At 42.9% G+C, this 19,864-nt stretch overlaps 1 protein-coding gene across 2 annotated transcripts in view; it reads right to left on the reverse strand.

The window, feature by feature from the left end:
• Abcb10 (ATP binding cassette subfamily B member 10) overlaps positions 1-7,318 on the reverse strand; it is a 45,628-nt gene extending 38,310 nt beyond the window's left edge. The window contains exon 1 of one of the 2 annotated variants that reach the window (XM_063260017.1): positions 6,671-7,318. In XM_063260017.1, coding sequence (XP_063116087.1) covers positions 6,671-7,106 — 436 coding nt within the window. In that variant the 5' untranslated portion in view covers positions 7,107-7,318. The remainder of the gene's footprint in view (positions 1-6,670) is intronic. The other variant, XM_003473485.5, reaches the window with a different exon arrangement.
• Between the last annotated feature and the right edge of the window lie 12,546 nt (positions 7,319-19,864).

Below are 19,864 nucleotides of genomic sequence, written 5' to 3' on the forward strand. Positions count from 1 at the left end.
AATTTAAAGAGAAGCAATATTCCCAAGTTCATTCCTGGAAGGAAGCATTACCCTGACACCAAAACCAGAGAAAGAGCCAACCAAAAAAACCACCACAGGCCAATATTCCTAATGAACACAGATATAAAAATTCTTAATAAGATACTGGTAACAGAATGCTGCAAATCATCAAGAAGATTATATAACACGATCAAGCAGGATACATGTCAGGGATGCAGGGATGGTTCAACATATATATGCAAATTAATAAAAGTAATATACCACATTAACAGAGTCAAAGACAAAAACCATATGATCACCTCAATAAATGCAGGAAAAGTATTTGACAAAGTCCAACACCCATTCATGATAAAAACTCTACAGAAAACTGAAATAGATGGTCTTTATCTCAATCTAATAAAAGTCATTTATGACAAACAGCCAACATCATATTAAATGGACAAAAACTGAAAACTGTCACTCTAAAATGAAGAACAAGATAAGGATGTCCACTATCACCACTCTTATTCAATATAGTTCTTGAAACATTAGTCAGAGCAATTAAAGAAGGAAATAAAAGCAATAAGGATAGGAGAGGAAAAAGTTAAAATTATCATTATTTATTTGCAGATGACAAGATATTCTAAATAGAAGGCTCCAAAAACTCCACCAAGAGACTTCTAGATTTAATAAAAAAATTCATTAGTGTAGCTGGATACGAAGTAAGTACTCAAAAATCAACAGCATTCCTGCATAGAAATAACAAACTCACCAAGAGAGAAATTAGGCAAACAACACCTTTCACAATAACATCCAAAAACATGAAATATCTAGGAATCAATCTAAAGAAAGAAGTAAAAGATCTTTACATTGAAAACTACAATACTCTGCAAAAGGAGAGTGAAGAGGTAACAAGAAAATGGAAAGATACCTCTTATTCTTGGGTAGGAAGAGCCAATATAGTGAAAATGATCATACTTCCAAAATTGTTATGCAGATTTAATGCAATGTCGATCAAAAACACCAATACAATATCTCACAGGATTAGAGAAAACAATCCTAAAATTCATCTGAAACCAAAAGAGACCTAAAACAGTGAAAGCAATTCTGGGCAACAAAGGCAAGGCAAGGGGCAACATAGTCCCTAACTTGAAATTATACTACAGAGCTAATATGATTAAAAAGCATGGCACTAGCAAAAAAAAAAAAAAAAAAAAAAAAAACAAATAACAAGGATCAGTGGAACAGATTAGAAGATGCAGAAACAATTCTAAACAACTCAGACACCTCATCTTTGACAAAGAAGTCAAACACCTTCACCAGAAGAAAGATATTCTCTTTAATAAATGAAGCTGGAAAAACAGGCTTTCCTCATCCTGAAGACTAAAACTAGACCCCTATTTTTCACTATGCAGTAAACTAAAATTGAAATAGATTAAGGATCTAAATATTAAAACAGAAACACTAAATCTGCTGGTAGATAGAATAGGTAGAACTCTTGAAGACATTGGTGTAGGTAAAGACTTTGTGACAATAATCCACTACACATGATGGCACCTGCCTATAGTCCTAGTACTTACTTGGGAGGCCGAGCCTGGAGGAACACCAAGAGTTCAAGGCCAGCCTGCACTACATAGTGAGACCCTATCTCAAAAGAAAAAAAAAAAAAAAAAAAGATAACCCAACCTGACAGGAAATGGCACAACTGGGATTTCATCTTATTAAAAAGCCTTCTTTCGCACAATAGAACACCCAACAGGGTGAAGAGACAACACACAGTGTAAGAATGTTGGCCATTTGTTCCTCAGACAAAGGATTACTATCTAGATTATATAAAGAACTGGAAAAAAAAAATCATGTCCTCCAAATTTAAAGACCCAATCCAAAAATGGGCATTGCTGGAGATATAGCTCAGCAGCACAGTGCCTGCCTGGCAAGCTTAATGGTCATGAGTTCGATCCCTACTGAAAAAAAAGAAAAGAAAAGAAAAGAAAAACAGAAATAGCAAATATAGGTATGAAAAAATGTTCAACATCACTGGTCATTTAAGAGACACTAATTAAAATAATGCTGAGATTCTAGTTCACTCCTGGAAGAATGGCTACTATGAAAAAAATCAACAAATAATAAATGCTAGGTTGGGCTGTGGAGAAAAAGGGATCCTTCACTGTTTGTGGGAATGTGGACCCATACAACCACTGTGGAAAACATTGTGGAGATTCCTTAAAAAACAAAAACCAGAAGTTCCATTCAACCCAGCTATTCTGCTTCCTGGTATCTTCCTGAAAGAATTAAAAGCATCACACCACAGACATATAATGCCCACCCATGTTTATAGCAGCACATTTTGTAATTGCTAAATCTTGGAAAGAGCCCAAATGTCCATTCAACAATGAATGGATATTTAAGATGTGGTGTTTTTATACAATGGAGTACTACTCTCCCATAAAGAAGGATAAGTTTCAGATGTTTCTAGCTAAATGGATACAACCTGAGACCATACTCTTAAGTGAAATAAATTGGACACACATGTGTAAGTATTGCACTGCTTCTCTGGTGTGAAAAACTGCAAGTGTAAATAAGGACCAAAATGTATAATAGATATTGGTAAATGGGAAGAAAATGTGTAAAGTTGAAGTGGAGCAAGACAGAGAGGGAGAAATGAAAGAAGGGACAAGAAAATAAAACAGAAGGAAAAAATGGAAACAAATCTTTTGTAAATAAGGACAGGAAGAGGATTTGAAGAGGAGGAGGGAAATGGGAAAAACAATACGTACAGATACAAATTCCCTGTGATAAATATTACCATTATGAATATTTAAATATATCTATAAGAAGTTAACTCAAGCTGGGAATTTAGCTCAGCGGCACAAGCGCATGCCTGGCAAGCACAAGGTCGTGAGTTTGATCCCCGGTACCAAAAAAAAAGTTAACTCAAATGTGTGTTTTGTGATCCAGTCTCACTACATTGCTCAGGTTGGCCTCAAACTGCAAGATTTAAGCAGTCCTCCTGCCTCAGTCTCTCAAGTAACTGTGACTACAATCATGTACCACACTCAGTTTAAAAAAAAAAAAAAAGCTAAGGCCCAGGATTTAGCTCAGTGGCATAAGCACTTATCTGGTAGGCATGAGGTCATGAGTTTGATCCCCAATACCGGAAAAAAAAAAACCTATATTGACAGCTTGTTCTCTTACACACTGAATGGAAGTAAAATAAAAGATTTTTCTAACTTTTGGTTACTTGGGTTCTTTCCTTTTTTTAATGGTACTGGGGATTAAACCATGAGAATATTGAGCTACAGCTCTAGCTAACTTTGTTTTTTTTTTTATTTTGAAACAAGGCTTTAGTAAGTTGCCCAGGTTGGTCTTCAACTTTTGATCTTCCTTCAGCAGACTCCCTGGGATTGTAAATGTGCTACCAGATCTATCTACCCAGGTAGTTACTTGGATTCTTATAATCCCGTTTTGGCTATGTGTCACTGCTTTCTAATATGAATGAATAGTCTCATCTCATATTTCAGGTTCTATCCCCAGCCCGGCACATGCTCAGTGCATGATAATTCTTCTCACATTTGTCTCCACCTTTTTCCCATGGCTGAGTTGCTTGCTTGCTCCCCGCACTAGACCACAGCCCACTTGCTCTGTCAATTTCTGACATATCCTCAAGCATTCTCCCATTATACTCATTCTTCCATTATACTCATACTCATGGTACTCAAGTATGAAACGATCCTGGGCATGGTGATGCACAAACTACAGAAGGCTGAGGCAGAAGGATTGTAAGTTCCAGGCCAGCTTGAGCAATTTAGCCACTTAGTGAGAATTCTGTTTCAAAATAATACTCAAAAAGGCTAAAAGCTGGGGATTTAGCTCTGTGGCATAAGTGCCTGCCTGTCAAGCACGAGGTTGTGAGTTCAATCCAGGGTACAAAAAAAAAAAAAGACAAAGTTTTAGCCAGGTATGGTGGCTCACGCCTGTAATCCCAGCACTCAGGAGGCTGAGGCAGGAGGATTATTGCCAGTTCGAGACCAGCCTAAGCTACAAAGTGAGCACAAGGCCAGCCTGGACTGCATAGCGAGACCCTGCCTCAAAAAGACCGAAAAAAAAAAAGGCTTGTCATCTTGTCCTTGTCCTAGGTGTCATGAAGCAGCAGCTCTCCCCTCTCCTCACTCCCTGGACTACAGTATGCTTACTGTATCCCTTGCAGTTACTCAAAGGAATCCTCCTGAAATACAGCCCAACTCAGCAGTTGTCAAGTTCTGGGAATAGTCATGATCTCAAAACATATGAATCCTTACCAGTAATTCAAAGAGAAAGAGGCACCCTCTGAGACCTTCACACAGGGGTGCACCAGACACTAGCGTGAGAGTATATGCTGGGCCACCACAGCCCAAGCAGAGACCTGCCTGCCAGCTATGTCAGAGCCAAGGCACAGCACACAAAAGTTCTCCTGGCTGGTGTCACATTCTCAGGACATGGCAACCCAAGGGCCCCCACCTACTGGGCGGGCAGAGCCCAGCCTCCCTATCATCTGGCACAGGGAAGCTGATGAAATACCTGCTATCTGGTCAGTGCACACCCAGCTCCTTCTGGGGGCCCTGTATCTCCTGAGGGTCCTTGTGGCTAAAGTGATAAGAGGAAGAAGTTACCAGCACGAAAGAGCTCCAGACAGCTCTGCAGACCAAGTGCAGGAAAGCAGCTGTCAAGAAGCAAAAGGGACATAGATCACATTAGCCTTGCCATGGACAAGCACCTGCACACATTTCATAAACAGGCCCTGTTTTCCAAAGTTCTGACACAAATTACTTACTATCACAGCTTTCTAACCACATAGTTCAGGGGGCATACCCCCTTACTTAGAAAACTGCTAAGTAGGTGGAAGGATTTTTAGTTATTCAAATATGAAACTACAATTTTGCAAAGAGATTTGTGTGTTTTCTAGAAATTAACAAACACTGGAATTCTCTTCACCTTGGTATTTCTGGTCTCTTGTTTTAAAGACACAAGCAATGGCTCTGTGCCTGCTGTGTCTGAGGGGTATCAAGGCCCAAATCCTCTCAGGAGGATCAGTTATGAATCAATGGCTGCAATTCTACTTTCTCTTGGCCCCACAAACACCAACAATCAGAGTGCTTTTGTATGTAATGCACAAAGATTTTTGAGGAAACCATTAACTCTAAAAACGAATTTTGATCATATTTCCTCATGTATATTTTTCTATTTAAAAAGTCAGGATGTTGTAACTTTCCAAGATGGCTTGTGCTGCATTTCACAGATGCAGTGTATACTTTCATTTTTGCCTTTACCCTTTTTCTCCTTTTACTTGGCCCAATCTTACTCTGCAAAGCCAATTTCAACCCCACTCTTCACTTTTACTTTCTAAAAACAAACTCTGTCACTGTTAAAAACCCAGGCAAGGTGGTGCGTGCCTGTGATCCCAGCACTCCAGGGTGGGGCTAGAAGGGGTACAGTTCAAGGCCAGCCTCCATGACACAGAAAGACCCTATCTCAAAAATAAAAAATAAAAATAAACGAAAAGTTTTAAAAAATCAATGTGCCAACCACAGGCTGATTTCTCAAATCACTCATCCAACGTTTTGATGAGGTAGCCCAGCTCCTAGGATGAAGTATATCAAGACAACCCCTAGATTTGTGCAGGCAGCAGATGAAAGGTGGCACCAACCTGTCCTCAAAGTGCATGCCTGTCTCAAATCCCACATCCCTCCCCAGGAGGGCACTTTCTATAGCAAGTAATGTCTGACAGGTAACCTCAGAGACTCTGGGTTATATTATATTCAGTCATGATGATTTCCTTAATGTTTCTTTCCCTCCAGCAAGATTGGACTATCCATTTTCTTTTGACCAGCATGACAAGGGCTCAACTCATTTTTTGAACCTGCAGTCTTTGCACTGAGTTACATGCCCAGCCTTGAGACCTAATCTGGCCAAACTGCTAAATTGTTCAGGTGGGGTGGCCTCCAACTTGGGACCCTCCTTGCTTCAGCCTCCCAGTGTGCTGTGATTATAGACATGGGCCACTGGATTAAACACATATTTAAAGAAAAAAATGACGATTTAGAAAAACCTCAAAAAATTTTAGCATTTATCAGGCCCTTATGTTTAAAAATTCTTCCATGTGGGCCGGGATTTAGCTCAGCAGCATAAGTGCCTGCCTGGCAAGCACAAGTTTGATCCCCGGTACCAAAAATAAATAAATAATTTAAAAAATGAAAATAAAAATCCCTCTACTCGTGGCCAAAAATGAGCTGTAGAAAACTTTTATTTTCATTCTTTTAAAAAGCTACTCAATCATCATTCAATTGTATTATGGTTTCTCGGGTGGGGGTCCATGCCACCGTCCCGACCGTCCCGACCGAGTGTCACCATGCTCACCAAACAGAGGTGATAGCCCTGTAGTCTAGGGGTTCAGACCACGTCCCTTTACTGTGCACAATATTTTGCAAATAACACAAACACATAATACAAGGTAGGCATAGTTTGGTTTTTTGGTGTTGTTTTAACGAGGGGAACTCCAGCTCACTCTTAACAATACTCTAACGCAGGCAATCCCATGAAATTGGTGGTGGGCGGACGGAATACAGTAGTAGATGCTGTCATCGCCCGGCACGATCCGGAGGACACCTGCTGCCCGTCCCCGCTGCCCAATGTCCCTGCGGCTCGGCTCCCTTACCTGCCAGCCTCCCACGCTCCGGGCGCACGAGCGCCAGCAGCTTGCCAGCCTCTGAGCGCCCAGCTGCGGGGCGCGTCTGTCTGTCATCCCCGGGGTCCACCGCCGGCGCGCGCCGCTCAACCTCTGCCTTCGTCCGGGCCGCCGCCGCCGCGGGGACGCCCTGGAGCCCAGCACGCTGGGGACGCGGTTGGGACAGGGCTGCGTACCTGCGGGTCACAGGGGACCCGGCCCAGCGCACCACGGCACGCGAGAGGCTCACGCCTCCCGGCAGCCCGGGCTGCAGGCCCATCCACGCCGGCAGGGTCACAAGGGCACGAGGAGTCGGGGTCCATGCCCGGGCGGCTGTGGCCCACACAGGGCCCGACGGCGTCCACGTGCGTGCGTGCGGGCCCAGCCGCGCTAGTAGCAGCAGCGGCCAGGCAGGCGGGCCGCGCATGGCGCCGCGTCCAACCCAAGCACTTCACCCGCCCGCGGGCCGCGCAACCGAGGACACCCCCGGCCCGGCCCGGGCACAGGGCGGGGACACCGCGCAGCCTGTCCCTCTCCGCCTGCGGCCGCCCACCAGCCCCATCAGACTGGTGTTCCTGACCCGCCCTTCCACCCAGCCCACCCCGGGGCGGGCACCGGACTGAGCCCCTGAGCGACCCCTTCCGACAGCTAACTGCAAAGATCCCTACACAATGACTGCGCCTGCGTGTGGCGGGCAGGCCGTATTTCGCACTCGGACATCCTTCCGCGTGTAGATTTGGGACTTTTCTCACGCCAGGGACTGGCTGAGCGTGCAGGCGCAGCGCGCGCAGGCCGAGGAGGTGGGGCTAGGTGAAGACCTTGCTCTGTAGGGTAGTAGTGCGACCAATTCCTGGGTCATTCCGCACAGGTAGGGGCCGTTGGGAGGGGCGCAGAAGCACTACTGGAAGACATTGGGGCCGGAGCGGCTGGCGAAGGGTGGCCCTGGCCAACGGGAAGTGTCACTGCTCTGAGTGAGGCCCTGAAACTATCCTGAGACCAGAGAAGATTTAGGGTCCTCGCAGGGAGGGGACCGAATGGCTCTAATAAATGAGCTTGGGACGAAGGAGACGGAGTTTCGTGGGCTCCGAGAAATTTTCTTGGCCTCCATAGCCTCTTTCTGATTTTTTAATCTGTCGCGGAAATAAACTTCGTATGGCTTATCTTAGTAATCGAGACACAGTAGCATTTCCTTAAACTTTGCTTCCAATCCAGTACCTCACCTGTGCCTTGCACTGACTTTTGAAGTGGGAAATGCACATCTCATCCCTAAAATCTATTCTTATAAACTCAGAAGGAATGGGGTCTTCCCCTTGTAACCACAATTTTGCCTGCTTCTTCTCACCAATACAGAAACCTAGAATCCAGGTTTTGAGGGTGGATGACAGTTTCTCTAGAGGTAGGTTTGTGAGGTGACCTCTGAAGAAGACAGTTGCTCATAGCCGTGTCATGATTCTGCTACCTGCCGTCCTAAGGCCAGAAGAGAGAGTGACTTTTAAATTTAATCTGAGTTTTCTTTTTTGGGTTTGTTGTTTTTGTTTTGCTTTGCTTTGAAACAGGATCTTGTTATGTAGTACAGTTTAGCCTTGAGCTCACTTTTTATGTAGCCCAGACTGAGATGGCTGAGGAAGGAGGATCTCTGAGTTAAGGCCAGTCTAGGCTACATATAATGACTTCCAGAGAAGCCGGAACTATATAGTGAGATGCTGTCTCAAAAAACAAAGAAAAAAAAAAATAAAACAAAACCCTACTGTGATGTGTTGGGCGCAGGCGCTCAACATACCATACCCCACCCGGGACTAAGGACCATGCCAGCTTCTGCAATGCGCTAGGTCCCTCTTTAAATTAGCCAACCCGTGGGCACTTCGTGCTCACTGGTACTCTGTGGCAACTCCTGATTGGCCACAGCTGGATATAGTAGCCAGAGCCTGGGTCCCATTCCCGCCCTGCTTCCTCGTGGCAGCCTGTGATTGGTCACGGCCAAATATATAAACCAGAGCCCGCATGAATAAAGTAGCAGTTAACTGTCGTCCACAAGAGCGTCTCCTGTTTCATTGGGGCTGCGCCCGGTCAGTGATGATGTGACTGGCTAATCTTTTAATAACTAATCTTTTAATAAACATTATCACACTTTGAGGCGCTCACCCATTGGTTTCCAGGATTTTTTTGTCTCAAAAAAAGAACTGAATAAGACAAGCAAAAACAATGACAAAGTTTATTTGAAGTAAAGGTGAAAGGTAAGGGCGAAACTGGTTCTGTAGCGTGAACTTGGGCCAAATAAAAGAAGGAAAAAGTACACCCCGAGGAACACAGGGCAAACTACCATGAGGAAAGCCACAGTAGCAAGCTCTTCATGACGTCTTCTTGTGCTGTCCACACCTCGTGGTGATATAGGGGAATGAAACTCCCGGCCTACTACTATGTCCAGAATGAGCTCGTGTTCTCTAAAGTCAAAGAATGAATTTTAGGCACAACGGAGGTGAAGAATATATTTATTGAGAGAAATCTCCTGTCTGAAGAGAGACAGTAGGGGTCCCAATCGGGTTACCAAGGACTCTGTAGGACTTTTACAAAGCAAAATCATGAGATTAGAAGGCTCAAAGGTGGGGGGAAATGGGAATTTGCAAAGTGGGCATAAAGTGAGAACTGTGGTCAACCAATAATATTAATTGCTCAGGTAAAATTGACCAAATCAGGGACAAATGGGGAAGTGAGTCATGTAGAAAGCAAGCATTCTTTATGGATCAGTGACTCTTCCTTCAGGGGATTGGGGTTGTGACTCTTGGTTTCTCAAGGTGATCCAGATTTAATCCTTAAGGATTATACTTAAGGATATGCTTGCATTTGTCTTGAGATCTGGCCCACAGCAAGAGGTGTGTGTCTTGTTTTGAGATCTGGCCAGCAGCAAAAGGTGTGTGTCTCCTCCAAGATCATCAGTCATCTAGTCCTCTGTGTCAGGTTCTTTGAGGGCCTACCCCTGTCTGTCTATAATGTTTATAACTGGCTCAGCTGCCTATAACAATGGGAATCTGTGAAAACTTCTATATATGGGGATCCGGGGGTGAGAGTTGGCTCTGCATAGATTCGAGGATCTGCCACACCTCTCTTCCCAGTTAGTCTAAGTCACACCTTATCTTTTATCTCAGTGGCATATGCTTATTATGATGCCTGCACGGGAAGGCTGAGAAAGGATTGCTGAGAGTCTGAGGCCAAGAGCCAATTATAAGAATAATACAAAATGTATGTCATTTACTGTTAAGCATTTTCTGGCGTAATAGAGAAGCAAAAAGTAAAAAAAGAAAAGAACAGGTTTATTGAGGACGTATGAAGGAGCACATAACCCATGGCAGCTGGGCTGTCTCCTAAGATTGTATACAGAGAGGCAGAGGGTTATATGACCTCTGATTGGAAGTGGTACATGGAGTTGATATTGATGATATGTGAGGAACTGATTGGAATTTTTTTTGTGTGCAAACAGGAAAGGGAGTTGCAATTAGGGCTGAAAAAGGAAGAAGTGGTAAGTGGTCTTGCATTGGGCTTCCGCCATGTTAGACCACCGCCATAATTGTACATTACTTTATACTAGGGCAAGAACCTTTCATTTACCAATTAGGGAAACAATCTGAAAAATAATTATCCCTAACAAAAATGCCAGGCTTAAAAAGTATCATGAATGTCTCATTTCTCTGAGCATCTATCATTCATTCTTTGAGTGCATCTTAGATCTCTAATTAATCTTCTCATCTCTCTTTTACTATGCTATCATGGGAATGGGTCTGAAGTCCCTGAGGCTGAGGCTGAAATAAGGAATTTAACCCACCCCTTTAAAAGAAATATACAACCTGGTGTGGTGGCACATGCCTATAATACCAGCACTCGAGAGGTTGAGGCCGAAAGCTCACTTCCAGTTCAAGCTCAGGCTGGGCTACATAGTGAGTTCAAAGATACATGAACTACATAGGTAGCAAGAGCATGGCTGAAAAAACTAAAAGAAAAAAGGGGAGAAAAGAGCCAGGCGTGTTGGCACACACCTGTAATCCTAGCACTTGGGAGGCTGAGACAAGGAAAACGTTGTGAGTTTGAGACCAGCCTGAGCTACAAAGTGTACTCAAGACCAGCCTGAACTGCATAGTGAGCCACCACACCAGGTTGTATGTTTCTTTTAAAGGGGCGGGTTAAATTCCTTACTTCAGCCTCAGCCTCAGGGACTTCAGACCCATTCCCATTATAGCAGTAGTAAAAGAGATATGAGAAGATTGATTAGAGATCTAAGATGCACTAAAAAAAAATCCATCTTAAAAAAAGGAAAGAAAAAAAAAGAAAATAAAGAGAGAAAGAACATATTGCATCTGGAAAGCATAGTGTGGGTTATTGCACAAATCTGCATATCCCCAGCTTCTCATGGCTGCCTTATTTTTATATTGTCCAAATCTTGAGAAAACCCACAAGAACATCTACATCTGGGTCCTGAAAGGTGGTGCTGGGCTTTCATTCCTCAGGCTGATGTCAAGTCTAGGCATTCCTATTGAAAGCCTGCTGGAATTTTTAGAAGTTCACATGCATGCTGGGGATTTAGCTCAGTGGCGTGAGTGCTTGCCTTGCGAGTGTGTGGTCCGGAGTTCAATCCCTGGTACCGATAAAAAAAGAAAAAGACAAGAAAAAGACAAGAAGTTCACATGCAGGACTTTGGGAACTGTTTTGTACATGTGTCCCTGATCTTATAGTTGACAGGGCAGACAACCTCTCCAGCCAGTATTTGCCACACTGCAATCTCCTATCTCAAATGCACGATTATCCCACTATGTGTAGGCCATTGTCTCCCACCCATGAGGTAGGAGACAAAACTAAGACTACAGATTATCAAATATCACAGCTTTCTACTGTCCCAAACCCATAAAAGATTCCCAGGTCTCAACTGTATTATGTTTTATTTCTCTGAGCACCCACACTCCATTCTTTGAGTGTGTCCTAGATATCTATCTCTAATAAACTTTCTCATGTCTAAAAGAATTCCTGCTTGACCAGCCACATTAATATACAAAGCAAGAATGTGAGCTGCATGTGGTGGCACATGTCTGCAATCCCAGTATTTGGGAGGTTTAGGCAGGAAGATCACTGCGAGTTTGAGGCCAGCCTTGGCTATTTAGTGAACTCAAGGTCAGCCTGAACTACACTGAAAGATCCTATCTCAAAAAAATGGGGGAATGTTTGAGTAGCATAGAATTCCATAGAATTGTCTATGACTCTTCAAAAAAGTGATGTGGGTAATGAATATTAGTAAAAGAATTAAAGAAACATGTAGAGTCATGACACACAAAAAGTGAGGGAAAGAAGGAAACATGACACTAGCAATTAGGACAAAGTTCTTTGGCCTCTGACAAGGGCAAGAAATACTTTAAGGGGTGTTGAAAAAGAAATGAGTAACTTAGAAGTAGGTGGGTTAATAGCACAAAGTATCAGAGAAACACAAGGAAGGGTTGCATATTAATGTCAAAAGAACAAGCAGACGTTCAAATCTTTCTCATAAAATAGAGCTCTCAGTGGCAATGGTGGTGGGGAATAACTCAGGTGTTAAAGCTGGCCCTCAGTGAATAGGTTCTTTTTTTTTTTTTTTTTTTTCTTCTCTTCGAGAGATTCAAAGTGAATAGGTTCTTAATAGGCTTAGTGACCAACAGGTGTCAAACTCCACAGGGATCTCCTGAGGGAATTTAAGAGCAGTTGTGATTACTGGATTACTGCCAGGACATTTCTACCTACTGGACCCAGAGGGCAGCAGGGTGGGGGTCAGGTGGACAACAGGAGTGGGTCACAGAGCACAGGAGCTCTACAAGGAGGAAGAGGGAATCCCTGGCTTTCAGTCTATGACCTGGGGATCATCAGTCCTACCTAGCACAGTTCTTTTCCTGTAATTCAAGCCTGCAGCTCATCCTGTGGTAGGTAGGACAGCACTTGAAATAAGGCACACAACAGCAAAGGTGAGGAGCTCACTTGGGACCTTCATGTTTTGGAAATTTCTTGGAAGAGGTTGGGCAGAAGCTTCTGGTGACTCAACTGCTAGATTCCTAATTTTATCCCTCAGCAGAGCCTTGGGCAGGTCAGTATAATTATGAAGGCTTCAGCATCATTAGCTTTCACACTTTCCCTCCTATCTTTCAGAAAAGCTCAAGGAAAGGGTATTATGAGTTCTTATTTGGAAACTGGGCAATTGCAGATATTATTAACTTAAAATGGACCCATATCAGAGTGTCCTTAGGTGATAGAGACACAGGGAAAACATCATGTGGTGCTTGCTGAGGGCAGAGAAGGAGGAACCAAAGATTGCCAGCAGCTCATCAGAAGCCAAGAAAAGACAAGGAAGAACTCCTTGTGGAGTTTAGAGGGCGCTTAGCCAAGCTGACATCTTGATTTCAGGCCTTTAACCTCGCGGATCCTAAAACAATAGACTTCTGTTTTAAGCGACCCAGTTGGTGGTCATTGTTATGGTAGTTTTAGAAAACTTACTCAAAAACAACATAAACCAGGCATGCTAACACACATCTGTAGTCCAAGTTACTTGGGAGGCTGAGCCAGGAGAATCACTTGAGCCCAAGAGTTTGAAATATATATAATTTTCATTCACCCATATTGGACACTCAGGTAGACTGTTGATCCTGGCAGTTGTGGCTAGTACTGTAGTCAACATGGTGCACAGATGTCTCTTCCTGTAAATTGAATTCCTTTGGATGTGTACCCAGGAATAGGATTGCTGGGTCACACCTTTGTCACTTTTCTCATATTCTAGTTTCCCTTTGTGTTCAGAGATGCAAGAATGATTGTGATGTGTGTGTCAGCTGTGTTTTGCCAACTGTATTTCATTTAACAGGACTTATTTGTTTGTTTTTTGAGATAGGTTCTCATTATATAGTTCAGCCTGGCCTTAAACTCACGTGTAGTGGGTGAGTGGTGTAGTGGACTGTGTAGTCCACTGACTCATTGTATTTATTTGGTGTTTTTTGAGACAAGATCTTACTATGCAGTCCAGGCTGGCCTTGAACTCATGACAATCCTCCTGCCTCAGCCTCCCAAGGCATGTGCCATCTTGCCCACTAGGTAAGTCATTTTTAGAAGGATACTACCCAATAATAATTTTACAGAATGTACATGTATCAAGACATACCCCATAACTATATAATTGTTACTTTAGATAATTGTATTATAATTGTAAATTAAAAATGAGATATGCACAGACCTAATGTAAAAGTATATCAAAAAGGAAAAAAACAAAATGAAAGTCAAGAGTGGTAGTACATACTTGTAATCCCAGTACCCAGGAAACTGAGGCAGAAGTATCACAAGTTTAAGGCCAGGCTGGGATACATAGCAAGTTCAAGTCCAGCCTAGACTATCTAGCTAGACCCTGTCTCAAAACAAACAAACAAACAAATACAATGGCCACTTCCCTAAAGGCTCAAACAATTAAAAAATAAAAAAGAGTTTTTCTAATTTATAACAAGAGACATGAAACAAGATCACAAAGTGACATCTTCTCCCTTGAACAGATTAGCAAAGATGGAAAGGTTTCATTTTGGATGAAGAGGAGGTATAAAAATAGGCAAAGCTACACACACACAGAAAAGGCAAAGCTGATGAGTGTGTGAATTGTTGCAGTTTTTGTGGAAAGTACTTGGTGTTTCTGTTACAACTTTATATGATTATGTCTGTTGGTCTTGCAATATCTCCTAGGATTCATGTTATAGACATTGTATTGTATAGCAGCTTTTGGTTCAGAGCAAAATTGCATGGCCTGAAACAAAAAATGTGCCCTGCCCACACACTGTCTGCATCCCACCCAGGATGGCACACATGTTACAAATCCACTGCCTACACTGACATATCCAGATGTCCCAAAGTCCATGAGTGTACATTACAGACCACCTTTGTTTGTTTCGTGTCATTTTCCACACTAGATATGCCAGTGTTGCATAGTTTGCGTTAGATGAATATATCTATTATTATAGAATCTTACATCGCTTATTTTTTTTTTTTTTATTTGGCACTGGCCATGGAACTCAGAATCCCACGCTTGTCAGGCAGGAGCTGCACCACTGAGCTAAATCCCTGGCCCATTACGTCCCTTATGATAGCAGCATGAAAAGTAGGGTGTTTTTTGTTTGTTTCTTTGTTTTTGGTATCAGGAACCAAACTCAGGACCTTGTGTTGCTGAGCTATATATCTCCAGCCCCATGAAGAGTAATTTTACTGTCCTAAAAATCCTCTGTGCTGTGTCCATTTTCCCCTCTCCAACGTTTGGCAACCGCTCTTATTTTTGTAGCCTAGTGTTGTCCTTTCTGGAATGGGAATGTTGTATAGTTGGAATTATACAGAAAGTAGCCTTTTCAGACTGGCTTCTTCCCCTTAGCAATTTGTGTTTAGGATTCCTCCACACTGGGGCTGGAGGTGTGACTTAGTAGTAGAATCAGGCTAGCAGGTGTCATGAGTGTAACCCCCAGCACTGTACACATGCATACACACATGCACATACACATACACACAGATGCACACACACACACACACTTCACTATATTGCTGAATATTATTACCTTGTCCATTGTACTATAGATAGTTTATTCATTCACCTACTGAAAAACATCTTGATTGCTTCCAGTTTTGGCAACTTTGAAAGAAGTTGCTATAAAATCTATGTACAGAGGGTTTTTTGTTTTTTGTTTTGTTTTTTTGAGACAAAGTCTCACTGAATTAGTTGCCCAGGCTGGTCTTGAACTCACGATCCTTTTGCCTCAGCTTCCCAAATGTACCACCATACCCGGCAGGATTTTATGTGGATATATCAATTCATTTGCATGAGTAACAATGAGTGTGGTGATTGCTGGGTTTTACAGTGTTTATTTTTAAAAGAGGATGTATTTTTTGGATTCCCACCAGCAATGAATGAGAATCCTTGTTGCTCCACCTTCTTTGTCTTATCTATGTTTTGGACTTCAACTATTCTAATAGGGATGTCACTTCTAAGAATTTAAACAGATACACTCCCACACATCTGTGGAAAGATAACAAGGTCTTACTACAGTACTGACTGTAATCACAGAAATATAGCCAGTATTCAGAACAGTAAGACAAAGAGGTACGCTCAGGCAGTGGAAGACACTGTCCTCAGAAAGGCTGCAGGCACTGGCTGGCAGGACTCAGTGCATGCCTGCTGTGTGTGTGCAAGATGTCAAAATACAAGTATCAGTGCATCTATTCATACCTACATCGTCATGGAAAGTCTTTGGAAGTGTGAAAGAAGAGAATGGAGCCCACCCTTCCCTCCTCCCCAACAGCCAGAATGACTCACACCCTCCCCCACTTCCTTTCCTTCCTCCCCAGGGTCTCCCACCACCCCTGGGTGACTCTGGGGCCTCTAGGTTGCAACACCCACCTTGTTCCTGCCACTCTGAGAAAATCTGCTTTCCCTGCACTGGACTTGAACCCAGGACTGTCCCAGATGGCCCCACCCTGCCCCACCCTTATTACTGTAAAAATTCTCCAGCAGGTCCAGGAAATGCACAAACTGCATGCACAAGGCCTCCTCCTCCTCTGTGTAAGCAGGGAGGGCTCTTCACACCCTCTCGGGTCAGTGGAGGAGCCTGCCACCTGTGCACTATGCCCCTGTGCTGCCACACAGGGGCCCGTAAAGCCTTGCTTGGATGGCCTTGTAGACCTACTCAGGATTCCTATCTCAGGCAGCATGTTCAGCACAGAATGCATTAAAAGAGTCGCTAAGGCCAACACTGAGGAGCTCCCAAGAACAGCAGCCAGGACCGGTGGCACATAAGAGACAGGCAGCAGCCAGAAGCATTTGGAAAAGACAGATAGAGGCCAGCAGGCAACCTCAGAGGAGCAGTGAAAGCTCCTCTATGGGCTTCTGAAAGCTGCTTGTTGAGCTCTGCTTTCAGCTGAGGAGCTACTGAGAGCTGTGACACTGGAACCTCAGGCAGTGGGGTTGTTAACACCAGGGGAGCTGCACTTTGCTAATTTGTGACTTCCATTCAAATTGAGCAGAAGAAAGGCAGCTGTCTAGTGACAGGACACACAAAAAATAGTGTACCTGGGAAAGGAAGTAGTTGTCACTTAAGGATACCTGTGCTTTTGTAACTTTCAGATTTTGTACCATTATTAAAACATAAGTAAAAAGCACCATTGATAGGTGTGGGGTGCACACCTGTAATTGCAGCACTTCAGGAGGCTGAGACAGGAGGATCCTGTCGCATGGACAATTCTGAGACATAGCAAGACCCCATCTCAAAATGAAAAATCTTTTTATTTTCTTTTTGAGACATGGTTAAACTATGAAGTTTAGACTGGCCTTGCACTCACTTTGTAGTCTAGGCTGGTCTCAAACTCAGTGATCATTCTGCCTCAGCCTCCTGAGTGCTGGGATTATAGGCATGCAGCACTATGTCCTGTTTCAAAATTTAAAATCTTAGAAATGGCTAACAATGTAGCTCAATATAAAGGTCCTGGGTTTGATCTTCTGTATAGAAAAACAAAAGTAAACAAAAGAGACTTCCTTAGTTACACATGGATTAGTGGCCACAAATAATCTCATGTTACCAAAAAGTTTACTCTGTGACTAAAGCACAATAAGATTAAAAATAATAAAATAATTAGAAAATAAAAGAACACTATGGGCCTGAGATTTAGCTCAAGTGCTTGCCTGTTAAGTGTGAGATGGTGAGTTCAATCCCTTGTACAAAAACAAAAAACAAAAAACAAAAAAAACCATAAACCAGATTTTTATTTTATTTTTTTGGTACCAGAGATTGAACTCAGAACCTTCTGCTTGCCAGGCAGGCACTTATGCCGCTGAGCTAAATCTTGGGTCCTAAACCAGATTTTTAAAAAATATTATTCTGCCAGGTATGGTGACACACTCTGGTAATCCCAGCACTTGGGAGGCTGAGGCAGATGGAGACCAGCCTGGGCTACAAAGTGAGCCCAAGGCCAGCCTAAACTGCATAGCAAGACCTTGTCTCAAAAAGAGGAAAAAAAATCATTCTATCAATTCTCATTTGTTTTGTTCTGTTGTTGTTGTTTCTAATTCTTTGGGGGTTTTTTTGCTTTTGGAGGACATGTCTTGCTATGTAGTTCAGGCTGGCCTTGAACTCACTATATACTCTAAGCCAGTGTCAAATTTATGGTAATCCTGCCTCAGCCTCCTGAGTACTGAGATTACAAATGTACAACCTCATACCCAGCTCAGAACTTTAGCCTTAATGTTCACAGATGCTATCAATCTGTAACTGTTTTCTGCTATCTTTAAAGTGAACAGCCACCAATTATACTGGCTTTATAAAAATAACTAAAATATTTTTCTTCAGCTTTTATATTCTGAAACAATTTATGTGTAATTGTGCCTATCTGGCCTTTAAAGATTTGATATGATTTTCTGTGTAATCATCCAAATCTGCTTCATTTTGTGGGGAAATCACCTGGATAATTTTATCTCTTCTGTAAAAATTACCCTGTTTAAGTTTCCTATCTATAACTATCTATAACTTCTGGTGAAGTATAGTTTCCTATACAAGTGTCTGTTGCATCAGCATTTAAAACTTATTTGCTTTGTGATTTGCAGAATAGTTTCTTATGGGTTTACAGATTGCTTCCCAATAGTTATTTCACCTTCATTCTTTATTGTTTTTGTAGTAGTTGTTGTTGGTGGTGGTAGTTTGTTTTGTTTGGGTTTTTATTTTGCTTGCTTTTGTTTTTTGAGACAGGGTCTCCCTATGTAGTCCAGGCTGGCCCTGAGCCCAGTGTATGGTTGAGGGTGGCCTCAAATTTACTGTGATCTTCCTGTCTCAACCTCCTGAGAGCTGGGATTATAGACGTGCACCACCATGCCCTGTTTAGGGCTTTTACTTTTGTTTGTTTACTTTTATTTTTTGAGACAAGATCTTACTATGTAGCCCAGGTTGTCCTGGAAGTCACAGCAACCCTCCTGCCTCAGCCTCTTGAAGGCTGGGATTACAAACTTATGTTACCATGGCAATCATCATTTCTTGTTTTGTACATTTATGCATTTTTCTTCTTAAATTAGGAACTGAATATTTTATTAATTTTTTCCAAAAAACTGCTTCATTTATTAAACTAGTATTTTGTGAGTCAAACATGGTGATACCCAGGATGCTGAAGCAGGAAGAGTGATGCAAGTTTGAGGGCAGCCTGAGCTCTGTATAGCAAGATCCTGTCTCAAAAAAGAACTATTGGAAAATGCAAGCTTCCCACAGTGGAATATGTTTTTGTTTTGCCCCTCGAGACTGGCAGAATCAGGCTCGTGATATGCCTGTCTGGTAAGTACACAGTCCTAATCACAGTACCCAGAGAGAGAGAGAGAGACAGAGAGACAGAGAGAGAGCCAGAGAGAGAGAGAGAGAGAGAGAGAGAGAGAGAGCCAGAGAGAGAGCCAGAGAGAGAGAGAGACAGGGAGAGAGAGAGACAGAGAGAAAGAGAGAGAGAGACAGAGAGAGACAGAGAGACAGAAAGACACAGAAAGAGAGAGAGAGATTGACAATATCACCAGGCATGGTGGTGCACACTTGTAATTCCAGCACTCAGGAGGTTGAAACAGAAGGATTGCTATGAGTTCAAGCCAGTCTGGGCTATATAACAAGTTCAAGACCAGCCCGGACCACACATGTTAATCTTGTTTTCATTACCATATGAAATATCTGAGGCTGGGTAATTCTACAAAGAAGAGGTTTATTTTATTTATTTATTTAGTTAGTTTTGAGACAAGGTCTCACCGTGTAGCCCAGGCTGGTCTCAAACTCTCAGCTATCCTCCTAACTCAACATATCAAGTGCTGAAATTATAGGCATGCACCACCACACCCAGCAGTAATTGTTAATATTTGATGAAGTCTTCCTACGTTGCCCAGGGTTATTTTTAAATTTCTGGGCTCGAGTGATCCTCCAGCCGGCTTAGAAAATGTTTACTTTGACTCACTGCTCTGACCCAGGGCCCAGGGCCCAGATCTGGTGGTAGCCTTCTTGCTGGCAGGGTCCTGAAGTAGTGCAGGGCATCCCAGGACAGGAGACAGGGAGTGTGTGTGTGTGTGTGTGTGTGTGTGTGTGTGTGTGTGTGTGTGGTACTGGGCATGGAACCCAAGGCACGGCATAGAGTAGCAACCACTCTACTGCTGAGCTACAC

This window comes from Cavia porcellus, unplaced genomic scaffold, assembly GCF_034190915.1.
Source record: "Cavia porcellus strain 051 isolate PalLab524CR breed Dunkin Hartley unplaced genomic scaffold, mCavPor4.1 scaffold_13, whole genome shotgun sequence".
NCBI classification, from domain to species: domain Eukaryota; kingdom Metazoa; phylum Chordata; class Mammalia; order Rodentia; family Caviidae; genus Cavia; species Cavia porcellus.